We start from the raw sequence: 19,921 nt of genomic DNA on the forward strand, positions 1-19,921 counted from the left end.
AATTTCAACTGTTGAATAAGTTTAGATTTTGAAATTATTTGTGTATTCACAAACATCCTATCCTTGTCCCTTCCTCCCTGAAAACTTGAAATTTAAAAATAAGCTTTATTTAAGGAACACAGTGTTGGAATTTCCTGGCAGTCTGGTGGTTAGGACTCTGTACTTTCACTGATAAAGACCTGGGTTTGATTCCTGGTCAGGGAACTTCCCTGGTGGCTCAGATGGTAAAGCGTCTGCCTACAATGTGGGAGACCCGAGTTCGATCCCTAGGTCGGGAAGATCCCCTGGAGAAGGAAATGGCACCCCACTCCAGTACTCTAGCCTGGTGAATCCCATGGACGGAGGAGCCTGGTGGGCTGCAGTCCATGGAGTCGCGAAGAGTCAGACACGACTGAGCGACTTCACTTTCAGGGAACTAAAATCCCACAAGCCACTCAGTGCAGCCAAAAAAAGAGAAGCATGATCTTGGGAAAACACAATTTATCTATCTTCCTTTTCTCTCTTCTGCTTCTTTTACCATTGTGTGTAATCATTCCCTGATGGGGCCTGAAGACACTGAGAAACCACCCAGGGTCCAACTCCTTCATTACAAATCCCCCACCACAGTCTCACAGGGGAGTCACCACCAGAACCACCCCCGTGGGTCTTTCGAGAGCTGGGAGGCTCTGTGTTCCTCTCCCCGGCTTTGCCAGAGGGAAGTGTTCACCAGTGACTGCAACTGTTTCCTTTACAGTCACCCAGACACCCAATTATTGGGCCCGCATCTCCTCGTGGCAGTCCATGAGGAGTAGACTTCTCTGGACTTTTGCCTTCTTTTGAGGAAGTGATTTCACAGTTTTTGAGGTTGAGACGATTCTCAGAATAAACCGATATAATTTCTCTCTTTCTCTTTTGCTTATTTATTTAGCCTCAAAGTAAAGCAGAGAAAAAGAGATGTCTTTTAAGTAAGATGAATTCTGTCGCATTCCGCTTCCTCCTGCTCTCCCCTCGCTTGCTCCACCCCTGCCCCGTCGGCCTCCTGACTGTCTCCACAGCCTGCTGGACCCATACTCTGCGTGCTCTGCCCCGTGCCTGAAAGGCTCTTCCACATGACAGTCACATGGTTCACCTCTTCCTCTCTAGACTTTGCTTGACTGTCACCTTCTCAGTGGCGCCAACACTGACCACCGTGCTTACACTTGCCACCTGCCTTCCTCCTCCCCAAACCCCCGCCTCCAGTGCCCCTCGTCTGCTCTCCTAGCATGCAGTATGATTTATTTATTTACTAGGTTTGCTTATTGTCTGTCTCCCACACTGAAATGTAAACTGTGGGAGGGCAGTCATCTGTTCTGCTTTGATTTGTTTCAGGGGGTTCACTGAACATTGGCTCACTGATGTAACCCAAGTGCTCAGACATGCTGCCCTATTGAAGGCCACCCTCTATGAAGGCCTGATACATGTTAGCTTTGCTCCAGCCCTCAGTCGACAGATATAACCAAGAATTGCAAGATCTCTGCTCTATGGAGCTTGTATTCCTGTGGGTGGATACAGGCAAACAAACAAACTGAAGAACACAAGACAGTAACTGTGTGCAGAGAATCAAACAGGTACTGCGGCAGTGAGTGGCCGTCTACACTGGGGACGTACGGAAGGCTCTTCTGGAGAGGGGACATTTTACATCAAGACTTAAGGAAAAGAGTACATTTGTCTTATATTTAATCTATGCACATTATGGTGTAATCATAAAAGTATTTTAAACTAAAGAGCATTTTCCTGATGTGGACAAAGGTGGGAAATAAATATTCTAGACCAAGTGAGGGGTACGTGCTGATGGGTGTCAGGACCACAAAGGACACATTCAGCAAATGGGGCAGAGCTGGGGTCCAGAGGCCACAGGAAGGGCCAGGTTGTCTCACAGAGCCGGCAGAGAAGGGGGTCTTAGACTCACTCCCAGTCTAACTGCCAGTGCCTAACATGGGGTGAAGGTGTTGGATACTTGGTTTAACCACTGATTGTAAAGCAGAGGATAAATATGCTTTCTGAGTAATTCAAACTTAAACAATTGAAATTTCAAGAGACAATAATATCCTATTGTATTTTTTTTATTAAAGCAATAACTCACTTGTTGTGTAATGAGATTTAACTTTGCCGGTACTGGCAAAAATCTTCCTACTAAAGTAGTCATGGGTTTAGGGACATCTGTAAGGAAGACAATTACAATTAATTGATAGCATATATTGTTCCTTTTCCACTTGCACATGGAAGAAAGTACAAAAATGATAATGTATCATGAATTTAACACGTGCAAAGTCATTTACACGTCTCTTGATCCTATTTATGTTTTCTATAATACCTTTCTGGTCAATGTTTTCAGCTTGGTTTTTTTTTGTTTGCTTGTTTTTACTTATGACACCTTTTTTCTTTGTCATAATGCTACTTTACTTGAGCTTCCAGGGATGTTATGCTAAAAAACGTTGTCAGTGCCCAGGTTCCTAAAGTCTGGGCCACGGTGCCCTCGAGTGCTGCAGCACTCAGTAGGGAGGCACTAGATACTCACATTTTCAAAGAGAGCACAGCGCCACCTGTAGCACAGCACACCAACTACTTTCAGTTTCTGTGTATTCTTCCTCAGATACTAATTTACTGGGATGTAAATACTCGTTAGGCTATTGGGAGCAAACTGCTTAAGATTGGAACCGATAACGTATTTCTTTGGTCTAAGCGCGCCATGAAGAACACCCGTGAGACACTACGGTCCCTGTGAAATTCCATGTTTGAATTGGAGTGACAGGAGAAGTCTCCTGATTGCCCACCTACTGAGGGCTTGTGCCTCCTCTGAGTGGTGGTTCCTTGAGATTTACGTAACTGAATGCATCTCTTTCATGGTGATATTTAATGTGTTCACAGTGGCAAAGGAAACTAGGCCGGGGGCTGAGCAGTTATGATGATATGACAAGGAAATAGACGAGGAGAGCATTATGTAAATCTTCCTTCTGGGGATGACCTAAGGCATTAGGATTCTGTCGTGTTCCAGAAGGAAGGGAATTGGGAAAGAAACCTTCTCTGCCTGTGCAGAGGATCAGAGGAAGCTCTAACCCACAGGGACCAGAGCCAGAAAACCCATGGCTGGTGTGCAGCAAAGTGCTCCTGGAGGCGCTTTGCATCATAGAAAAGTAAATGCCTTAGAAGCATGTTATCTGTCCCTGGGTAAGGAGACTATCAGGATGGAACAGGAGTCACATTCTGTCTTTTTTGCCCTGGGCTCCAAAGGCTCACTGAAATGGCATCAGGACTTAATATTGACTTAAATTATGACAAGGTCAGTAAATCATATGATAATGAAATATTCTGGCTAATTCAAGCTTTAGGGTAACGCAATTATGTACATACTACACACAGATGCCCAGTTTTTGAGTATTAGTATCTAACTTTTGTAAACACAATCTTAAAACTATGTCATTTGATCTTCCTTTAATCATTCATAAGTCATTTGATGGTAAACAAGTAGTTATAGATAATTTATTATTATTGCACCAGTTTAAAGAAGTTTCTGAATAAATCAATGGCAGATAAGTCAGCATTTGATAGTTATTTCAGAACTCATGATGATTAAAGCAGAGTGGTGGTTCTCATTGACTGCATTACAACATTTACATTAAAATGTGTATAATTTTTGCCCCATCTGAACAGTCAACCCCCTGCCTAATCTGGGAAAGTTTGTTTCAACCCAGTTACCTCTGGCCACACCACTCATGGGTACAAGTAGTTGCCTATTAGGATCACAAAGCTCTCTACAGCTGGCAGAAGGAGAGGACAGCTATCTGCGAATTTGGGATAGTCAGAACAATGTACACAAATTAACCTATAAAGATATATTTTTCTAGTCTTAACTCACTAATACGGGCTGTAGGGGTTGCCAAATTGCCTAACTGCCTATTTCGCTTTCACTCTACATACATATTCACAAACATATTCACTTACCAACTTCCGTGTGATATAGGACATATTTTTCTATTAATTTGCTTTGTACCTGACTGTAGATAATTATTTTGGTCTTGATACTGAGGAACCAGATGAAGCGCTTTTAGTTCTCTTGTGCCAGAGTTGTCTATACACAGCATTTGTGTACCCCCTTTCAACTGACATATCACCTAAAATGAAAAATAATGATCAGGCTTCATTTTTAAAAAGATATCCAGTAATATGAATCTAAGTAAACTTAAATCCAAAACACAGTTTTAACCCACAATTTAAGTTTTAATGGAAAATGGTAAACTAGAGATATATTCTCACTTTTTTACTCTACAATAACGTGCTCTCTGGAGGGACCACAAGGCAAAAAAGTTCCCCGGGGAAATGTCTTGTGAGATGTGTTCAGTGTGTTGAGAGAAGTTCCTGCTCACACCTTTCTCTACAGGTATAGGCTTTGGGTAGGGAACAGGTGACTATGAGCCAGAGCTTCTGTCCACCTGTCCATGTACTCCACGGTCTCCAGGAATGGAGAGAGGGTGCTGATTTGCCCAACTGGCCCCACTGAAATCCAGTTAACGATATGAAGGGCTTTGTCCCCCTGACTCCATCTCTGTAGCTGGTAAACTACTTAGAATAATCTTTAATTTTATGACAGTTATTCTCTCCTGCCACATGCACATGTTATTATTTAACATCTAATGTGTTTTTAAGATATCCATTTATTTCATTCCTACAAGCACAGTTTAGAAAGTTTAATCCAAGTACTGGAAAATTCTAAGAAACCATGTCAATCTTTCTGGGCCTGACCAGCACCCTCAGATCACCTAGTTGGATTCTGACCATATATAAGTCCTCAGCAAGCCTGGTGAGTCAGCCAGGCCACCACACCAGTCAAGCCAAGCATGGACTCAGCCCTCCCTGTGGGCAGCCCCATCCATGACAATGTAGCATGGACATGAAGGTGAGAGAAGTCACTGTCTCTCACTGCACACAGCTTCTAATTCTGATGGTAAAATCACAGATACCCAGAGAAACTATGGTTTCTGTCGTTAGGTTGCCTTTGGGTTTCCTAGACAGGAAAACCCAAATAAGCTTAAAGGATCAATGTTACCAAAATAACACACATACAGCCTATATCAATGAGGTGCTGATCACCAGCTCACACCTTCAGATCATCCTGACACTGGATAAGAGGCCAGCATCATGTTCCATTGCTATTTTATTTGTATTTAGAGGATAATTACAGCCACACACACGCAGGTGCACAGACAGGCTGAGTGGACTGTCCAGGCCTCTGCCTATTGCATAATTCTGGACTCCTGAGGGACACAATCCTGTCCCTTCTGTGAGCATTCTAACATTACTCAGGAGTCTGCTGTAATTGGAAGAGTTCTCATTCTGTTCACCTGATCTAAGCATCCTAGGAAAATCTCTGCTCATTCTCAAGTATTTTCCAGTTAAAGTACACACCTTAGGCTTAAGGTCTCCTTTCTTGGAATAGAGAGCTGATGGCGGGGACAGCAGTTGGTTCTTTGGACCTTCTGCCGAATGAATGCTTGGGGCTGGATTCCCTGGTTTCCCTCCCTTTTTGGTCAATACACCACTTACAAGCAGACTATGCAACATCTCTGTTTTCTGATCCATAAAATGTAGATAAAAATGATGTTTACCCTACAGAGTTTGTGTGTATTAGTAGCTCAGTCGTGTCTGACTCTTTGTGACTCCATGGACTGTATCCTGCCAGGCTCCTCTGTCCATGGGATTCTCCAGCAAGAATACTGGAATGGGTTGCCATTTCCTTCTCCAGGGGCTCTTCCCAACCCAAGGATCGAACCCAGATCTCCTGCATTGCAGACTCTTTACTGTCTGAGCCACCAGGGCAGTTGATAGATTAAATAAAATGACAAACATGCAAACCTATCACATAAACCACAAATGTTACTGATTCCTATCTTATTTGAGTGTTAGTTGGTAGGAGGGATTTGGAGGCAGACAGGGAGGAAAGCAGCTTCTGCCCTGCAGCCACAGAACCGCAGCTGCCCCCTCCCACCAGCATGCCAAACCACACCGGTCAGCAGCTGCTCCTTTCCCGGGCCAACGCTGGGTCTGCCTGGACTGAGATGACTTACGGCTTCTCTCTTTAGTGAATACAGCAGTGTCCTAATCTTTGATTTGCTAAGATCGAGTAGAAATGAGAATCTTAGATGTGAAAGAAACATTAGAAAGACTCTAATTATATCCCTCTTTTCATAGGTAAGACAACCAAAAATGCTGACTCAACAAGTAAACAGAATGCAAACCAATGACTGAAAATATTTTACTGTTGACTTAGTAATGACAAGGGTCAAACGTTTAACATCATGTTAGTCAGACACATTTTCTTTGCATAATTACCATTGGGTTAGAGTCTTTCTTATGAGAGCAACCAGAGGCATCCTCTGCTCCTTGAGATGATGGGAACTTGCAACTTGACTCCTGGGCCAGAGGATGTTGAAAGGTTGCTTCCTCCAGATTGTTGCTTGTGACAGAACCACCTGCTTCCTTGATTTCAACCTGAAAAAGTAAATGTTCTCTTTGAAATCACATTGTGGACACTGCACTTTACAGTTGCATAACATAGAAAATTCTTTGTAGAAGTTACATTTTTAAAGTAAAGAACATTCTTATGCTTAGCATCCTCTCTTCCCCACTATTAATTCATCCTCTGGGGCGCCAAGTCATCTGACCATCCTGACTGGGGATTGAGAACATCAGAGAGATCAGGACCATCTGCCCATGAGGTGTGGGGATGTGACTTCGAAGTAACCCTCTTGCTGTTTGAAAAACATGGTGTGGGTAATTTGAGAAGATTCTGTGATTGGGCAGCTCCACCTTGAGCTTCTAGACAACCCCCTACTACAAAAGAGCTGGTTGCCTCTTGAGACCTTCCTTAAAATTGCCTAAAATGCTTCTCCTTAATCATCGTTCTCAGAGCACGCTCATTACGTTGTATTAATGTTCTAGTCTGTTTTGCTTTTTCCTCAAGAAGCCAGACATCTTGATGTTTTAGTGATATTTATATTGTAACTTGGAGCTTCCCAGGTGGTGCTAGTGGTAAAGAATCTTCCTACCAATATCAGAGACAAAAGAGGTGTGAGTTTCCCTGAGTTGGGAAGATCCCCTGGAGGAGGGCATGGCAACCCATTGCAGTATTCTTGCCTGGAGAATCCTATGGACAGGGGAGCCTGGAGGGCTACAGACCATGGGGTAGCAAAGGGTCGGGGGACGTGACTGAAGTGACTTAGCACACATGCACATTGTAACTTACAATGTATTTATAGTTAAATAGCAGAGCTTCCCTCACTGAATGGTAGAACGATAATTAACATGAAAACTGTGAGGGGAGAGAATAACTGCCAGCTTTGTTTTTTAAGCTATCCTCTGCAACAACCCAGCGACACATTAGCAAAAGTGCCAAAACTAGGGAGAAACATCAGTGATGTCACTGAAAGGCAATGGAATTTAAAAAACTAAGTAGTCTCAATGCTTTAAAAACATACCACTCAAGTGTTTCCAAAAAAATTACCATTTAAAGTGTTTCAAAACTATAATTATATATATAGTATATGTATAGTATATATAAATATATTATATATGTATATAACACGTGTACACCCATGGTGGATTCATGTGGATGTATGGCAAAACCAATACAATATCGTAAAGTAATTAGCCTCCAATCAAAATAAATAAATTTATATTAAAAAATATATAATGATAATATATAATAAATATAAATATAAAATAAATTATATAATTATATAATATATTAATATTAGTTATATAATTACAGGGGCTTCCTTGGTGGCTCAGATAGTAGAGCTTCTCTCACCAAATGGTAGAACGATAATTAACATGAAAACTGCAAGCGTAGAGAATAACCGTCAGCTTTGGTTTTTTTTAATCTATCCTCTGTAACAACCCAGTGACACATCAGCAAAAGTACAAAACTAGGCAGAAACATCAGTGATGTCACTGAAAGGCAATGGAATTTAAAAAACTAAGTAGTCTCAATGTTTTTAAAAAAATACCACTCAAGTGTTTTTTTTAAAAATTACCAATATAATTATATAAAATAAAATAAAAAATAATTTTATTTTTATTAAATTATAAATTTTAAAAATTATAAACTTTTAATTATATACATTAATATATAATATATTATTATATATTAACTATAAATATATCTATTATATATTAAATATATATTATATATATAAGTTTGCTAGTTGAAGTCAGCTAGTTGACTATATATATTATATATATTGTAGTATATATATTAATACTATAGATATAATGTATATAATTATAACTATATATTTATATTATTTATATATTATATATATCTTTAGAAGGCAATGGCACCCCACTTCAGTAATCTTGCCTGGAAAATCCCATGGATGGAGGAGCCTGGTAGGCTGCAGTCCATGGGGTCGCTAAGTCGGACATGACTAAGCAACTTCACTTTCACCTTTCATTTTCATGCATTGGAGAAGGAAATGGCAACCCACTCCAGTGTTCTTACCTGGAGAATCCCAGGGATGGGGGAGCCTGGTGGGCTGCCGTCTATGGGGTTGCACAGAGTCGGACACGACTGAAGTGACTTAGCAATTAGCAATATATATCATTATATAATTATATATATTAAATATATACAATTATATACTTATAATATATATGATTATATATATTTATTTCATACATAAAACATATATAATTAGTATATAATTATATTTATTTATATATTCATATATAATTTATATTATAATTATATAATTATATACAGATATATAATGGTAAACACATATTATATAAATATGTATAATTATAAAATCAATATATAATCTTATATATTGATTATATATTATATATTATATAACACAATGTAATATATTAATTTAATTATATAATATATATTGTTATATTAATGTATTATTATATATTTTTAAAGTGCTTCTTTAAAATGTAATAATGTAAGGAGATCAGGAAATAGCAGTCAACCCACAATTTATATGGTCTTTCCCCTTCCTTAACCTCCACCCGCACAGACTGCCTGTTAGAGGAGTACAGGTGAATTTTCCCAAAGGCCAGGAGGCAGATCGTAAAGTCCTTCAAAGAAGATGGTGATTCTAAGGCAACATTCTGAAGACCTTCTGTAAAATCACAACAGAGACAACTATCTTTCAAAGTGTGGGGACTGACTCAGACTTGAAGATCATCTCACTTAAAATCTGGGACCCAGACAATCAAGTATTTTCATGGACTGGCAAATCCCTTAGCACAGCAGACTAGCATCCAGGTGTAAGTCTTTTAAAAGATGTAGGAAAGTTTAGCAACATTTCAAGTTATAACTTTTTTTGGACATTTCAAATTTTATAGAAATGCAGAATTTTTCAATTTTCTCTGCTTTCTGCTTTGGGGAATTTGCCATGTACATGTCTTCAAAGTTTAGATTTTGGTTTTTAGGGAAGAATAATTTTATTTTTAAAATTCATTTTTTAAATGACCAACACTTGGATTTAACTTATCTCCCTGTAATTAACAGGCACTTATACGGCACATACATCAGTTCGTCAACCCCATGCAACTGACACTTGGACTGCTTACAGTATAGTAAAACCCTATTTTTACAGAATAAACCAAGGTCAATATGTGGAAATGAATTTCTAAAAAAAGGAAATTAGCACTGACCCTGAATATTTGCTGAAAAATAATTCCATTCTGTTTAAATGATAAATATGTTTGTGCTAAATCTTTTTCATTTTTTAATAAATTTGGACTGTCAGAATCATGTGACTCAGATGGTAAAGAATCTGCCTTCAATGTGGGAGACCTGGGTTTGATCCCTGGGTTGGGAAGATCCCCTGGAGAAGGGCATGGCAACCCACTCCAGTATTTTTCCCTGGGGAATCCCATGGACAGAGGAGCCTGGTGAGCTACAGTCCAAGGGATTGCAAAGTTCAGACATGACTGAGCGACTAACACTTGGAATTTGTCAATAAAATTAAAAATATATATATTATCCAAGTAGTCCCTCCTTTATTTTGCTAAAGTTGAGTTACATTAAAAGAGAATTTACTATTTTAATGAGCTAATTCCCTTCCCGTTCTGGTGAACACTGAGTCCACTGGGCACAGGAAGGGAACTGCGCTTGGACCAACAGGCAAAAGGTGCTGGGACACAAGTTTGGCCTGGTAGCAAGATGGAATGTCCGACACGTCAAGCTGTCTGAAAAAGGTTCCGAGAAAGACCTCTGCGCTGACTGGACTCTGAGGAACAAGGTGTGCTCTCTGGTTTCTCCGGGCCTCAGCCTCTCTTCCCCAACTTTCCTGTGCACTAAGGAGCAGTGATTTCACTAAAAGAACCCAGAAAACAGGAACGAAGCTCCTGCTGCTATGGCTTACGATATACAAAGTCAGGGTCCAGCCAGCTTAATACCAGCTCAAAAATGTCCACACAGGCTTAACTTATAACTTACTAAAAGTAGTCAGTGGTTGAGTAATCTAATTTTCCAAACTAGATCCTTTTGGGGGGCCAGTACCTTGGAAATCCTTTTCTTCCTTTAAAAATTGATTTTTTAGTTTCAGCAAAAATAAAACAGAAAACGGGAATTCCCTGGTGGTCCAGTGGTTAGGACTCTGTGCTTTCACTACCCAAAGCCCAGGTTCAACATAAATAAATAAATAAGAACAAAGCAGAAAAGTACTAGTGGTTATCCACAGCAAAATAGGGTAGCTGGCTGACAATTAGCATGAATTCATATAGACTCTGATTTATATTACAACACTTGAGGAACAGCTACTTACTAGCAGAGGGAAGCTCTAACATCATGATTTCACGGCTCACGAAACACAAGTACTAACTGTAAGTCCTACCTAGCAGCGAGTCCTAGCTGTGGAAAATTCTTAGAGATGGGAATAGCAAACCACCTTACCTGCCTCCTGAGAAATCTGTACGCAGACCAAGAAGCAGCAGAACTGGACATGGAACAAAAGACTGGTTCCAAATTGGGAAAGGAGTATGTCAAGGCTGTATATTATCACCTTGCTTATTTAACTTATATGATGTATCATGCGAGATGCCAGGCTGGATGAAGCACAAGCTGGGATCAAGACTGCCAGGAGAAATGTCAATAACCTCAGATACAGAGATGATACCACCCTTACAGCAGAAAGCGAAGAACTAAAAAGCCTCTTAAGAGGAGAGTGAAAAAGTTGGCTTAAAGCTCAACATTCAGAAAGCTCAGATCATGGCATTCAGTCCTATCACTTCAAGGCAAATAGATGGGGAAACAATGGAAACAGTGAGAGACTGGTTTTTTTTTTGGCTCCAAAATCACTGCAGATGGTGAATGCAGCCATGAAATTAAAAGACGCTTCCTCCTTAGAAGAAAAGCTATGACCAACCTAGACAGCATACTGTAAAGCAAAGACATTGCTTTGCCAACAAAGGTCCGTCTAGTCAAAGCCATGGTTTTTCCAGTAGTCATGTACAGATGGGAGAGTTGGACTATAAAGAAAGCTCAGCGCTGAAAAATTGATGCTTTTGAACTGTGGTGTTGGAGAAGACTCTTGAGAGTCCCTTGGACTGCAAGGAGATCCAACCAGTCCATCCTAAAGGAAATCAGTCCTGAATATTCATTGGAAGGACCGATCCTGAAGCTGAAACTCCAATACTTTGGCCACCTGATGTGAAGAGTTGACTTTTTGGAAAAGATCTGATGCTGGGAAATATTGAAGACCAGAGGAGAAGGGGATGACAATGGATGAGATGGTTGGATGACATCACCAACTTGATGGACATAAGTTTGAGCAAGCTCCAGGAGTTGGTGATGGACAGGGAAGCCTGGCGTGCTGCAGTTCATGAGGTTGCAAAGAGCCGGACACAACTGAGTGACTGCTCTGAGCTATGAATTACAACCCTTATAAATCTAAAGGGGAAAATATGTAAAAGGCCAGTGCATGAAAACTCACACTGCACTTGTTTGCACGGACACTAGGGCTTCTTTCCTAAAGCTGCTTTTAAAACTTTCTAGGGACTTCCCTGGTGATCCAGTGGTTAGGACTCCCACTTCCATAGCAAGGGGCACAATTTGATCCCCGCCTGTAGAGCTAAAAAAAAAAAAAAAAAACAAAATTCTAGTTGTTTCTCTTCTCTTTTGTTTTTTAATCCCTGCTAGGTCAGGCCATGTATTTTTTTGTTTTTTAAATACTTATTTGGTTGCACGAGTTCTTAGTTGATGCACGTGGTATCTTCGATCTTCCTTGCAGAATGTGGGATCTTGGGATCTTTAGTTGTGGCATGTGGGATCTAGTTCCCTGGCCAACGATTGAACCAAGGTCTCCTGGATTGAGTGTGAAGTCTTAGCCACTGGACCACCAGGGAAGTTCCTGAAGTCAGGCCAGATCTTACCTAGGGACGAAGGACCTAATTCACCATCAGGGAGGATGCTTGGCTGGCTGACGCATCTCGCTTTAGCAAGGGATGCGCCTTGTTGGGAATGGTGAGTCCAATAGCGATGCTACTGACACAGGAAAAATCGAGGTAAAAGCCGAAAGGCCTCCCTCTCTATTGGGGAAGGGGAGCAGGGCGAGTTGCGCCATGTGGATCTTACTGGAATCACGCGGACACCCGGGTGGGCGGCTCCGTCCCTGGCCCAGGCGCCCAGGGGCACGACGGCAGAGCTCCTGTGCGGGGTGAGCAGGGAGGACAGGAAGTGGACGTTGTAGGCCTGCGGCTGCGGGGCGGCAGGGAGAACGGCATCTTCTAGGGGGTTGAGCTCGGGGAGGTTCGAGTACTCCCCCAGGAGTCCCTCGCCTTCGTTCTCATCCACCAGCAGCTCCACTTTGACCTTGCTCTGGCAGTCCCCGCCGAGCGCGGGGTTGAACGCGTGCAGCAGCGGCTCTTTGGGATCCGCTGGGACCAGGTACGCATCCTTGAAGACGTGAAAATCGTCTTCCTCGTGCTTTACCGCCACCGGAGTTTTCAGGGTAAGGTTTTCGGGAACAAACTGACTCTCGGCGCTGAAGAGGTCTGTCACCATCTCGTCTTCGGGGCTGGACATGCTGCCCAGCAGAGGGGCGTCTTCCATGGCCACTGGGGGCGCCGAGGCCCGGGCATCACCCCGCACCTGCAACGACGCGGCCCGGTCAGCGGCGGCCCCCGGAGGGCCCTGCAGCCATTCCGGGGGGCCCGCGGCTCCTAGGATCTGATCCGGTAGTCCGCCACTCCCAAGGTCTGGTCTGGGGGTACCCCCGCCCCCAGGATCTGATCCGGAGGGCCCGCCGCTCCCAGGGGCTGACGAGGAAAGGGTCTTGCGGGATGACAGGGGAAGGGTCCCGCCGTTCCCGAGGGGCCGACGGGGTCGGGGCCCGCCGCTCCCAGGGACTGGCCTGGGGGTCCCACCGTCCCAGGCGAGGACGACGGGAGAAGGGCTCCCTGCTGGCCCGACGCTCTGACAGGAGCGGTGTCCCGCCGCTCCCAGAGGAATGACGGAGGCAGGGTCCCGCCGTTCCCCAAGGGGCTGACTTGGAGGTCCCGCCGACCCCGACAGGGACGAAAGGAGAGGGGGATCCCTCCGCCCCTTCGAGGCTGACTCCGGGGCCCACGGTCCCCTTCTCGTCTGCAAGCCCGAGGCCGGGCCCGGGACCGCGGGGAAAGCCGGTGATGGCGGGAGTGTCAGGTCTCCTCAGACGACGCACCTGGGCCTGCGGGCGCCGTCAGAGCACCTGGCGCAAATGCGGGGCCGAGGCGGGGGCGAGCCGTTGGGTGGGCCGTTGGGAGGAGGCGGGGCCAGGGAGGGGCGGAGCCAGGGAGGGGCGGAGCCAGGGAGAGGCGGAGCCAGGGAGAGGCGGAGCCAGGGAGAGGCGGAGCCAGGGAGAGGCGGGGCGGGGCTCGCGGTGATGGGCGTGGCAGTGGAGGGACACGTGGCCTAGGTGGCAGGGGTGAGAGGGTGGGACGCGTTGTGGGTGAGGTGTGAAGGCAGGGAGCGGAAGTGAGCGGGGCGGGGCCAGTCAGTGGGAGAGAATAAGCCAGGACTGTGGAAGGGCACGTGGAGGGCTGTAGGGCGGTGTTGGGATGGGTCCCGGGACCCGTCAGTTGAGGTGGACAGGGAGGGACACTCCCGGGACCAGCAGCTCTCGGCTCAGGTGGGGAAACTGAGGCCAGTCCGAGGCAGTGACTTCAGACCCCTAGGCTTCACCACATACTTTTCCACCCGGCCATAGAAGAGCGCAAGTGGGTGGAAGGCCAGGGGTCCGCACAGGCAGGTAGGTTCCCAACCCAGAGTGCACTTGAGGCCCGTGGTGCTGGAGCTCCAGAGGAAGACTAGGCGTTCCTCACCGACACAAGCAACCCAACATTGATGATGTTCTGGGGAAGAGGGAGGTGGTCAAGACCTAGAACTAACGAACACAACCACATTAACACAACGCAAACTTAGGGTGGGTGGTGAGCTAAATACACCTTCTTCATCAAGAAACGAGGTGGGGGGAGGGCGGGAGATGTGGAGAAAGGAGAGGGTGAGATATGGAGAAAGAAACATGGAAACATACACAACCATAAGTAAAATCAGTTCAGTTCAGTTCAGTCACTCAGTTGTGTCCAACTCTTTGCGACCCCATGAATTGCAGCATGCCAGGCCTCCCTGTCCATCACCAACTCCCCTAGTTTACTCAAACTCATGCCCATCGAGTCGCTGATGCCATCCAGCCATCTCATCCTCTGTCATCCCCTTCTCCTCCTGCCCCCAGTCCCTCCCAGCATCAGGGTCTTTTCCAATGAGTCAACTCTCCACATGAGGATGCCAAAGTATTGGAGTTTCAGCTTTAGCATCAGGCCTTCCAATGAACACCCAGAACTGATCTCCTTTAGGATGGACTGGTTGGATCTCCTTGCAGTCCAAGGGACTCTGAAGTGTCTTCTCCAACACCACAGTTCAAAAGCATCAATTCTTCGGCACTCAGCTTTCTTCACAGTCCAACTCTCACATCCATACATGACCACTGGAAAAACCATAGCCTTGACTAGATGGACCTTTGTTGGCAAAATAATGTCTCTGCTTTTCAATATGCTGTCTAGGTTGGTCATAACTTTCCTCCCAAGGAGTAAATGTCTTTTAATTTCATGGCTGCAATCACCATCTGCAGTGATTTTGGAGCCCCTCAAAATAAAGTCCGACACTGTTTCCACTGTTTCCCCATCTATTTTCCATGAAGTGGTGGGACCAGATGCCATGATCTTAGTTTTCTGAATGTTGAGCTTTAAGCCAACTTTTTCACTCTCCTCTTTCACTTTCATCGAGAGGTTTTTTAGTTCCTCTTCACTTTCTGCCATAAGGGTGGTGTCATCTGCATATCTAAGGTTATTGATATTTCTCCCGGCCATCTTGATTCCAGCTTGTGCTTCCTCCAGCCCAGCGTTTCTCATGATGTACTCTGCATATAAGTTAAATAAGCAGGGTGACAATATACAGCCTTGATGTACTCCTTTTCCTATTTAGAACCAGTCTGTTGTCCCATGTCCAGTTCTAACTGTTGCTTCTTGACCTGCATATAGGTTTCTCAAGAGGCAGGTCAGGTGGTCTGGTATTCCCATCTCTTTCAGAATTTTCCATAGTTTATTGTGATCCACACAGTCAAAGGCTTTGGCATAGTCAATAAAGCAGAAATAGATGTTTTTCTGGAAATCTCTTCCTTCTTCCATGATCCATCGGATGTTGGCAATTTGATCTCTGGTTCCTTTGCCTTTTCTAAAACCAGCTTGAACATCTGGAAGTTCATGATTCACGTATTGCTGAAGACTGACTTGGAGAATTTTGAGTATTACTTTACTAGCGTGTGAGATGAGTGCAATTGTGCAGTAGTTTGAGCGTTCTTTGGCATTGCCTTTCTTTGGGATTGGAATGAAAATTGACCTTTTCCAGTCCTGTGGCCACTGCTGAGTGTTCCAAATTTGCTGGCATGTTGAATGTAGCACTTTCACAGCATCATCTTTCAGGATTTGAAAGAGCTCAACTGGAATCCCATCACTTCCACTAGCTTTGTTCATAGTGATGCTTCCTAAGGCCCACTTGACTTCACATTCCAGGGTGTTTGGCTCTAGGTGAGTGATCACACCATCGTGATTATCTGGGTCATGAGGCTCTTTTTGTACAGTTCTGTGTATTCTTACCACCTCTTCTTAATATCTTCTGCTTCTGTTAGGTCCATACCATTTCTGTCCTTTATCGAGCCCATCTTTGCATGAAATGTTCCCTTGGTATCTCTAATTTTCTTGAAGAGATCTCCAGTCTTTCCCATTCTGTTGTTTTCCTCTATTTCTTTACGTTGATCACTGAGGAAGGCTTTCTTATCTCTCCTTGCTATTCTTTGGAACTCTGCATTCAGATGCTTATATCTTTCCTTTTCTCCTTTGCTTTTCGCTTCTCTTCTTTTCACAGCTATTGTAAGGCCTCCTCAGGCAGCCATTTTGCTTTTTAGCATTTCTTTTCCATGGCGATGGTCTTGATCCCTGTCTCCTGTACAATGTCACGAACCTCCATCCATAGTTCATCAGGCACTCTGTCTATCAGATCTAGTCCCTTAAATCTATTTCTCACTTCCACTGTATAATCATAAGGGATTCGATTTAGGTCATACCTGAATGGTCTAGCGGTTTTCCCTACTTTCTTCAATTTGAGTCTGAATTTGGCAATAAGGAGTTCATGATCTGAGCCACAGTCAGCTCCCAGTCTTGTTCTTGCTGACTGTATAGAGCTTCTCCATCTTTGGCTGCAAAGAATATAATCAGTCTGATTTCGGTGTTGACCATCTGGTGATGCCCATGTGTAGAGTCTTCTCTTGTGTTGTTGGAAGAGGGTGTTTGCTATGACCAGTGCGTTCTCTTGGCAAAACTCTACTAGCCTTTGCCCTGCTTCATTCCGTATTCCAAGGTCAAATTTGCCTGTTACTCCAGGTGTTTCTTGACTTCCTACTTTTGCATTCCAGTCCTCTATAATGAAAAGGATATCTTTTTTGGGTGTTAGTTCTAAAAGGTCTTGTAGGTCTTCATGCTGCTGCTGCTGCTGCTGCTGCTGCTAAGTCGTTTCAGTCATGTCCAACTCTGTGCGACCCCATAGACGGCAGCCCACCAGGCCCCCCCGTCCCTGGGATTCTCCAGGCAAGAACACTGGAGTGGGTTGCCATTTCTTTCTCCAATGTATGAAAGTGAAAAGTGAAAGTGAAGTCACTCAGTCGTGTCCGACTCTTGGTGACCGCATGGACTGCAGCCTACCAGGCTCCTCCGTCTATGAGATTTTCCAGGCAAGAGTACTGGAGTCGGGTGCCATTGCCTTCTCCAGTAGGTCTTCATAGAACCGTTCAAATTCAACTTCTTCAGCATTACTGGTTGGGGCATAGGCTTGGATTACTGTGATATTGAATGGTTTGCCTTGGAAATGAACAGAGATCATTCTGTCGTTTTTGAGATTGCATCCAAGTACTGCAGGGCCTTCCCTGGTGGCTCAGACGGGAAAGCGTCTGTCTACAATGCAGGAGACCTGGGTTCGATCCCTGGGTCGGGAAGATCCCCTGGAGAAGGAAATGGCAATCCACTCCAGTATTCTTGCCGGGAAAATTCCATGGACAGAGGAGCCTGGTTGGCTACAGTCCATGACAACGCAAAGAGTCGGACACGACTGAGCGACTTCACTTCACTTCATCCAAGTACTGCATTTCGGACTCTTTTGTTGACCATGATGGCTACTCCATTTCTTCCAAGGGATTCCTGCCCACAGTAGTAGATATAATGGTCATCTGAGTCAAATTCACCCATTCCAGTCCATTTTAGTTCACTGATTCCTAGAATGTTGATGTTCACTCTTGCCATCTCCTGTTTGACCACTTCCAATTTGCCTTGATTCATGGACCTGACATTCCAGGTTCCTATGCAATACTGCTCTTTACAGCATCGGACCTTGCTTCTATCACCAGTCACATCCACAAATGGGTATTGTTTTTGCTTTGGCTCCATCCCTTCATTCTTTCTGGAGTTATTTCTCCACTGATCTCCAGTAGCATATTGGGCACCTACTGACCCGGGGAATTCCTCTTTCAGTATCCTATCATTTTGCCTTTTCAAATAGCCAATGGGAATTTGCTCTCGGGCTCAGGGAACTCAAACTAGGGCTGGGTAACAACCTAGTGGGGTGCGATAGGGAGGGATGTCCAAGTGGGAGGGGATGTAGGTAAACCTATGGCTGATTCATGTTGATGTCAGGCAGAATTGCACTTTATACAATACCATAAAGCAATTATCCTTCAGTTAAAAATAGATAAATGTATTTTTTCAGGACTCTGCAAGGGTGCTAGATGAGGAATTGCAATTGACTCATTGGAAAAGACTCTGATGCTGGGAGGGATTGGGGGCAGGAGGAGAAGGGGATGACAGAGGATGAGATGGCTGCATGGCATCACTGACTCGATGGACATGAGTCTGAGTGAACTCTGGGAGTTGGTGATGGACAGGGAGGCCTGGCGTGCTGCAATTCATGGGGTCGCAAAGAGTTGGACACGACTGAGTGACTGAACTGAACTGAGCAGCTATGGTTGCCACCCCTTTGTGTTCAACCGCAGGATGTTTCCCTTGGCCAAAAACGCACTAAGTTGTCTCAGGGTTCAAAGCATTCAGCAAGCAGTGGCAAGGGAGATCCACCAGAAGCGGGCACCTGGTTTCGACGACAAGCACAGTAATATGCTGTACTAGCTAGCAGAGCCACTTTCTGTGTGGCTCTAGGGGACATATGACAACACGAATTGGAATAGAGTGGAACCCATCACCTCTTGGCAGAGTCACCCCAAAGGAATGGAGAGGACAGTAATCATCCTAGCTGGTTTAATCCTGCATTGTTTCAAAATCAATTCATAATTGATGCCAAGTAAAAGTACTGTGCACCCATTAAAATATGGCATGTTTAAAGAAATAACATATACATAAAACCTTCAAAAAAAGTGAATAAACTTTAAAATAATAATAATATTAAAAAAGGTGAAAGCTTGTCCTTTAGGCCTCAGTTCTAAATCAGCATCCTTCACAAGCCAGGTATTCTCACCACACACACACACACAAACACACACACACACACACACACACACACACACACACACACACAGAGTCTAGGAACCCTTAAGATCCTAGGGTTCTCTTGGTTCTTGACTTCCTCCCACTGGGATATTTTTTCATTGGTGTATAGCTGCCTTACAATGCTGTGTTAGTTTCTGCCGTACAGTGCGAGTGAGTCAGCTGCTTGTACACATACATCCGCTTCCTCTTGGGCCTCCCTCCTCCCCCACCCCCACCTCACCCGCTCTAGGTCATCACAGAGCACCCAGCTGAGCTCCCCACACTCTACGGCAGGCTCCCACTAGCTGTTTTACACGTGGCAGTGCGCACGCCAATCCCAGCCTCCTAATTCATCCCACCTGCCACCCCGTGTCCAAATGTGCCTTCTCTGGGTCTGCGTCTATTTCTGCACTGCAGGCAAGTTCGTCTGTACTATTTCCCATGACAGCCAGAACCTGGTGGGGTTCCCGCTGTATTCCCAGTGCCTAGAACAGAGCTTAGCATACAGGAGGTGCTCAATAAGAGCCTTGGAGGAAACGGAGGTTCATTGATTGAGCACCTGCTCACTATGCGTCAGTGCTGTTCCAGGCCCTGAGGCACGGGAGAAGACGGAAAACGAACACAGAGCGAAGCCCGCAGCCCTTCTTAGCAGCAGCCCTTCTCCAACAGAGGTGTGACTCTAGTGAGGTCCACTCTACCCAGCCCGAGGCCTTTTCTGCATATCTTGGTTGGTCACCTTTGTCCCAAGAGCCTGACCTTTAGCCTCCTTATCAGTATAACAAAAGAGACAGAAAGCAGTCCTGTGGTTAATATTTTTATTAATGGTAACATT

At 44.5% G+C, this 19,921-nt stretch overlaps 1 protein-coding gene across 1 annotated transcript in view; it reads right to left on the reverse strand.

The window, feature by feature from the left end:
- TESMIN (testis expressed metallothionein like protein) overlaps window positions 1–13,081 on the reverse strand; it is a 39,496-nt gene extending 26,415 nt beyond the window's left edge. The window contains exons 1-4 of the mRNA XM_052662521.1: window positions 12,605–13,081; window positions 6,346–6,504; window positions 4,010–4,130; window positions 2,102–2,178 (exon numbers count right to left, since the gene is read on the reverse strand). Coding sequence (XP_052518481.1) covers window positions 2,102–2,178; window positions 4,010–4,130; window positions 6,346–6,504; window positions 12,605–13,081 — 834 coding nt within the window. The remainder of the gene's footprint in view (window positions 1–2,101; window positions 2,179–4,009; window positions 4,131–6,345; window positions 6,505–12,604) is intronic.
- Between the last annotated feature and the right edge of the window lie 6,840 nt (window positions 13,082–19,921).

Source organism: Budorcas taxicolor, chromosome 25 (assembly GCF_023091745.1).
Source record: "Budorcas taxicolor isolate Tak-1 chromosome 25, Takin1.1, whole genome shotgun sequence".
Classification (NCBI taxonomy): domain Eukaryota; kingdom Metazoa; phylum Chordata; class Mammalia; order Artiodactyla; family Bovidae; genus Budorcas; species Budorcas taxicolor.